The 6224-nt window shown below is 45.2% G+C and overlaps 2 protein-coding genes across 2 annotated transcripts in view; one reads left to right on the top strand and one right to left on the bottom strand.

Annotated features, from left to right (window-relative positions):
- TUBB1 (tubulin, beta 1 class VI) overlaps positions 1 to 3027 on the top strand; it is a 3449-nt gene extending 422 nt beyond the window's left edge. Inside the window, exons 2-4 of the mRNA XM_010178818.1 lie at positions 1415 to 1523; positions 1710 to 1820; positions 1955 to 3027. Coding sequence (XP_010177120.1) covers positions 1415 to 1523; positions 1710 to 1820; positions 1955 to 3027 — 1293 coding nt within the window. The remainder of the gene's footprint in view (positions 1 to 1414; positions 1524 to 1709; positions 1821 to 1954) is intronic.
- Positions 3028 to 5620: 2593 nt separating this feature from the next.
- Positions 5621 to 5934, bottom strand: ATP5E (ATP synthase, H+ transporting, mitochondrial F1 complex, epsilon subunit). Its single transcript, XM_010178817.1, has 2 exons — positions 5801 to 5934; positions 5621 to 5744 (listed from the first exon to the last, which is right to left on the bottom strand). Exons 1-2 carry the CDS (start codon positions 5932 to 5934, stop codon positions 5621 to 5623), a joined length of 258 nt encoding a protein of 85 aa, XP_010177119.1.
- Positions 5935 to 6224: the final 290 nt, after the last annotated feature.

The raw sequence follows: 6224 nt of genomic DNA, 5'->3' as shown, positions 1-6224 counted from the left end.
GCCCCAGACCTTCCCTGCTGGTTCTCATTCTCCCAGGGGCACTAATTGAGTCTGCAAAATACTGGGACAAGTGAAGGAGCCGGTAATTCCAGAGCTGCCAGTGCTCAGCCATACAGCACTAACTCTGCCACATTATAATCATTAATATGGGGTTGTGTTAGCCATATAATGACCTGTGCTATCAGCAACTAATCAGGTTTTTCTAAATGTGGGACAAAGTGCGGTTAAGGATTCCTGCCTGGCTGGCCTCCTGCGAGAAGTAGTCACGTCATTTGGAGTACTTTTGTGTAGTCATACACTGCTGTGCTGTTGCTTAGAGAGAAGTCGCTCATTGCTGACTGTGTGTGCAAGGAGAGGAAAAAAAACCAACCCACATTGCTTCTTGCTGTGTGATTGATTAGTAGGAAGTTGTCAAAAAAAACGGTATCTGGGTTAATTTGGGGCTGAGAGGTCTTTGAGGACAGATGATAGCTGAAGGATTGTTCCGTTGTGGTGTTCTCACTTTGAGTCCTTTTGTTGAATCATGAAGCCATGCTTGGCCAGGGAATGTCATGTTAGACCCAGATACTCTGAATGCAAACAGTATGATAGTAGTAAGGTTCATATTTTTTCTGTTGGCTTTGATCTGGAAACTGCTTATGTCTGCTAAGACCTGTAGAAAAGTGCACGCACACACACACACACACAAACACACACACACACAAACACACACACACACACACTCTAAAACACCGTGTTGTCTAAAATGCACATGTTGGCAATGGTGTATTTGTACACTCAAGACAAGACTGGATACTAAACCAGAAGAACTTTAAAGTTAAAACAGCCTGGTCATTATAGTGGGTGGGTGTGTCTACATTAACCCTGCTGTGGCTGCAGCCTAGATAAGAGCCCCAGTACAAGACATCCATATGAATGTCAAGATAGGACGTTTAGGACTGACATCTGTTTGTGGAAAGCATTGCTCACATACAAGTATTTCTGAGCCAGCTTTGCCGTACCACAATCCCACTTGTACATGACAGGCCTGAAAGTAACCCTCCCCAATCCACACACCCTCTCAATGGTTTTTTAAGCTCATACCAACTAGTACCTGTGTTATTTAAACTAATACTAATTTTCCTTTACTATAAAGGGAACAAATTGAGAGCCTCCATCTGGTAGTGCATGGGTGATAGCTAAGCAGCATAAATGCTCTACTAAACTTTTCCCTTGAAATGATTTGAGGAGGTGAGAGAGGAGGATCCCTACTCTGATCACATACGTAAATGGCAAAACATCCCCCACTTCAGGCACAGGTCCCACTTTATGTGCAGTGAGGCATGGGTGTAGCAGAGCTGGTGCTGAACATGTTGTGCTGAAAAGAAATAAACTTTTGTCAGTGTATTGAACCTCTTTCTTTTTTTTTTTCCAGTTCTGGGAGGTGATAAGTGATGAGCATGGGATTGACATCACTGGAAACTACCGTGGGGATGCATCACTGCAGCTTGAACGAATTAACGTGTACTTCAATGAGGCTTACTGTAAGTGCTCAGCACTGTTAGGGTGTTGGCAGAGCAATTTGCAGAGCCAACATGAAGGTTAAAATTAATAATAGTAAAAAAATAATTCCCAAATCACTGTAGATGGATTGGATTTTTCAGAGCAGATTATAAACCTGTCTCTGATTTCTAGCAGTAATTGTTTGCACTCATTTTGTCTTGTCCTAGCTCACAAATACGTGCCCCGTTCTATCTTGGTGGACCTGGAACCTGGTACGATGGACAGTGTGCGGTCTAGCAAAATAGGCCCACTTTTTCGACCTGACAACTTCATTCATGGTATGTACAGCATGCTGTCAGCACACTAGCTGGAGTCTACTGTCCCAGAAATGGGCTTTTAACTCCCATCTTTGTAGCCTTGAAAAATTCTCTTACTAACTTGGTGGCTGTTCTTTCTGTAATTCTCTTTACAGGTAATTCAGGTGCTGGAAACAACTGGGCTAAGGGCCATTACACAGAAGGCGCTGAACTGATCGAAAACGTCATGGATGTGGTCAGGAATGAATGTGAGAGCTGTGACTGTCTTCAGGGATTCCAGCTCATCCATTCGCTTGGTGGTGGTACAGGCTCAGGTATGGGCACACTCCTCATCAACAAAATCCGAGAAGAATATCCCGACAGGATCATGAACACTTTCAGTGTTGTGCCTTCACCCAAAGTATCTGACACAGTCGTTGAGCCATATAACGCCATCCTCTCCATCCATCAACTGATAGAGAATACAGATGAAACCTTTTGCATTGACAATGAAGCTCTATACGATATATGTTTTAGAACTTTAAAGCTCACCAATCCCACCTACGGTGACCTCAACCACTTAGTGTCCCTAACGATGAGCGGTGTCACCACCTCACTCCGTTTTCCTGGGCAGCTGAATGCAGATCTGAGGAAGCTGGCTGTGAACATGGTGCCCTTTCCTCGCCTGCATTTCTTTATGCCAGGCTTTGCTCCACTGACAGCTCGAGGTAGCCAGCAGTACAGAGCCCTCTCGGTGCCAGAGCTTACTCAACAAATGTTTGATGCACGCAACATGATGGCAGCCTGCGACCCTCGTCGTGGACGTTACTTGACCGTGGCATGCATCTTCAGAGGCCGAATGTCTACCAGAGAAGTGGATGAGCAGCTGCTGGCTGTCCAGACCAAGAATAGTTCCTACTTTGTGGAGTGGATCCCTAATAATGTCAAAGTGGCAGTGTGTGACATACCACCGCGAGGACTGAAGATGGCAGCTACCTTTATCGGCAATAACACAGCCATTCAGGAGCTCTTCATCAGGGTTTCCGAACAGTTCTCAGCTATGTTCAGAAGAAAAGCATTTCTCCATTGGTATACTGGGGAAGGTATGGATGAGATGGAGTTCTCTGAAGCAGAAGGTAACACCAATGACCTTGTCTCTGAGTACCAGCAGTACCAAGATGCCACTGCAGATGTTGAGGAATATGAAGAGGTAGAAGTGGGAGCTAGCCCAGAAAAGGAAGCGCCGTAAAAACAATGGTCATATCAAAACATTCTCCAAAAAAGCTGTTGACGCTCACTGAAGAAGAAACAGTAGCCTTCATCTGCCTACTGAAAAGAACACCTTTCTTCAGAATGTTTTCACTGCATCTGACCAAAATATATCCAATGTTACAATACAGAGCTATTGAATTAATGGCAGCTATGCTTTACTCTCCTGAACAACTGTTGTCACTGAATCTCTCCCAAAAAACGAGCCACTGTGAAGACAGGTTGTCTCTTAGCAGTCTTTCTTGCAAATGTACTCACTTTTGGAATATTATCACCAGATACTGAATGTAATACACAGCCTTTGTGTGTGCATGTGTATATCAGGATGACAAGGAACAGCAAAATACGCTATCAATCAACTAATCAGACTTATTTATTCTCAGGTAAACACAGTCCATGGTTTGTTTGTGAACTTGTCACTAGTTTGGGAACACAAGAACATCGGTAAGGCCTATAATGGCAGTGTCTGTTTTATTACATGCTCCACAGACTTGAGCTAGATCTGTAGACAAGGTCAATTCCTGAAGTTGAGGGGAGCGGGACACAGACAGGATGTGGGGCAAAAGACTGAATATGCACATTCTAACTTGTCTTTTAAATGTATTTTAATAGTTCTATCACATAGCAACACAGGCTTATATTATTGCAGAGCTTGCATTTATTATCATCGTGTGGTTTGGTTTGATTTTGAACTATAGATTGAGTTAGCCTAGCATACCAACTTGCGAACGCTGTGAAAAAGCTTTGGTGTGGTGTTTTTTTCCCCCATGTACTACTGTAAATTTTCTTCCTATCATTCAGTACAGCAGAATGGATGGAATGGTTTGCAGCTCGTTAGGTTTAACGGCAATCGCTAAATCAAAACCACATCTTTACTTCAGGAAAAAAGATAAATCCACTCACAGCCATCCACTTAACACTGTATTTAAACTATTCTTTAAAATAAAAATTACATACCATTCTATGAAATACTTTAATACTTGAAACATCTGACAGACAACAATCAATTCTGTAAGCATGCTTCCTGTGCAGGGGGTCATTGCTTCTGCTGTGAAGACGCACAGCAGCAGGAATATGCAAATGCTTCCCTCGAACCAGCATAGCTGGAAGTGCGACTTTGCACCCCTAGCCCAAAGCGGATGGTGTCACTCTCCCTCTCTCCCGTTCCCCAGTGATTGTCCATCCCTCTCCCTCCCAGAACAGTGACAAAGTGGTAATGAGAAGGATAAGCAATAGTTGAGTGATCAGAGTACATGCCAGGGACTATTACACCTCCTTCTCCACCTCTGACAAGACACCAGGTCTCCAACTCCCCATTCACTGCTTAGTTTTTGGAGATGAGATACCATGGGGTGAGAGACACATCCACACATCCACAGAGGAAGACCCTGCTTCCTGTCTAAGTGTAACCCTAATCCTCAAGCAAACGGATTTTCAGAGTTATTTTTGTTCTAAGCACAAACCACCATGATGGCAGAGAATTTTAAACCCAACTTTATCAAAATTATATGCTTATATTCTCTGCTGACAGGTTTCAGTGAAGAAAGCTTTTCTTCAAAGTAATCATTAATCATCAAAACGAAGTAGGCTGAGAAGTTTTAAACAATTAAGTCTCTTATTCATTGATGGACCTGAAATATCAGCACGAAATCCAACAAGAGATTTGCCTTAAAAATAAACACATGTTGCTACTGAACAGTAGACTGTGATAAAAACAGTCTTTTATTTCAACACAAATGAAACACGTCTCTGCAAAATGGAATACTGTGTTTCAAGAGGAACACTTTCCACACATTAATTTAACAGAAACTACATTTATTAGCATGCTGCTTTACATATAGAGGCAAGTTTCAAAGTTAACATGATGACATTCTATTGCAGAGTCCTGAGCTTGCCTACAGCTTTGCAGTTTGCTGTCACAACATTCACCACAGATCAGTTCCTATGAGAGAAGTAAAATACAAGTTATTAGCTTCAAGAATATGTACAAGGCATGCTTCAAACAAAAGGAAACAGTATCTAATCTCAGATCAGGAACAGAAGCTGCTCTACTTTGAGCAGAAGATATTTCAGCTGCTTGTGAGGTATGCAACGTCACAAAGGTCCCAGCAGCATCCATCTTTCACAGACACAAGTTAACACACAAGTGAGTCTGCTGATTAGGGCAAACAGTCCTTCAGACAGGCTGCCTGCTGCCTTGGGAGAGCAAGAGAGGAAACCTATGAACATCACTGCAGAAAGTCAGCTGGATTGCCTAAGTCCATAACGACTTTGCCCAGACCCCAAATTGTTCAAAGCAGGGCTTGCTGCAGAGAACATCTCCCTTCAGTGAACTAATGAGATGAAGCAGTTTCCTACCTACGTGTAACCAGGACGCAGACATCTGCACACGTCTGGACTAAACCAGACGGGTTCCAGTTCCACACGTGAAGACCTGAGCTGCTTTTCCCCACGGAGCATGAAACGGGCCAAGCAGTTACAGACTGTCATCATCCCACTCACCCTGGGAACCCAGCACTCCTCGGACAAAAAGCAACTAGGAGGCACCCCCGCCCAGGCAATTCACTCACATTTTATTCCTTCTTGGGTTTCACAGTTTTCACAGTAGCCACTGCCACCCGCTCTGCCTCCGCTTTGTACTGAGGCTTCATGGCTGCTCTGACAGCCTGGGCGCAGATCTGGGAATACCGGATGTAACTGGGAATACCGCAGGAGAGAAAGGTGGGGAGAAAAAGAAGGTGAGAACCAAAAGCCCCTCCAGAGGCACCGCTGCCACCCCGCTAGCCCTCCCAGCGAGGCCCTCCCTGCCGGCCGTTACAGCTATCGCGAAGAAGCCGCGGGAGGAGGCCGGTACCCGGGAGAGGAGACGACTCCAGTCCGCCACCATTGCTGCGGGCTGCGGCTCGGAGAGACGGGACAGCCTGAGACTCCGCTCCCGGGCAAGGTCAGCACCCACCGGAAGGGGAAAAACCCCAGCCCTGCGTTCTAGCCAATCAACAAGCAGGAGTGACCTCTCCGCCAATCAAAATCTGAAGTACCTCAGGGATGCCGACCAATGGCAACTAGCCGGTCGCCCCTCCACTCACAAGCGCTCTCCGCTGGCAGCGACCAATCAGCGTGCTGAATGAGGCACGCGACCCCGGGCCTTCCCCCCTGAGGATGGCTGCCAGCGCGGAG

The sequence above is a fragment of the Mesitornis unicolor genome, unplaced genomic scaffold, assembly GCF_000695765.1.
Source record: "Mesitornis unicolor isolate BGI_N332 unplaced genomic scaffold, ASM69576v1 scaffold38072, whole genome shotgun sequence".
Classification (NCBI taxonomy): Eukaryota; Metazoa; Chordata; class Aves; order Mesitornithiformes; family Mesitornithidae; genus Mesitornis; species Mesitornis unicolor.
This window is presented reverse-complemented; position numbering and strand designations above follow the sequence as displayed.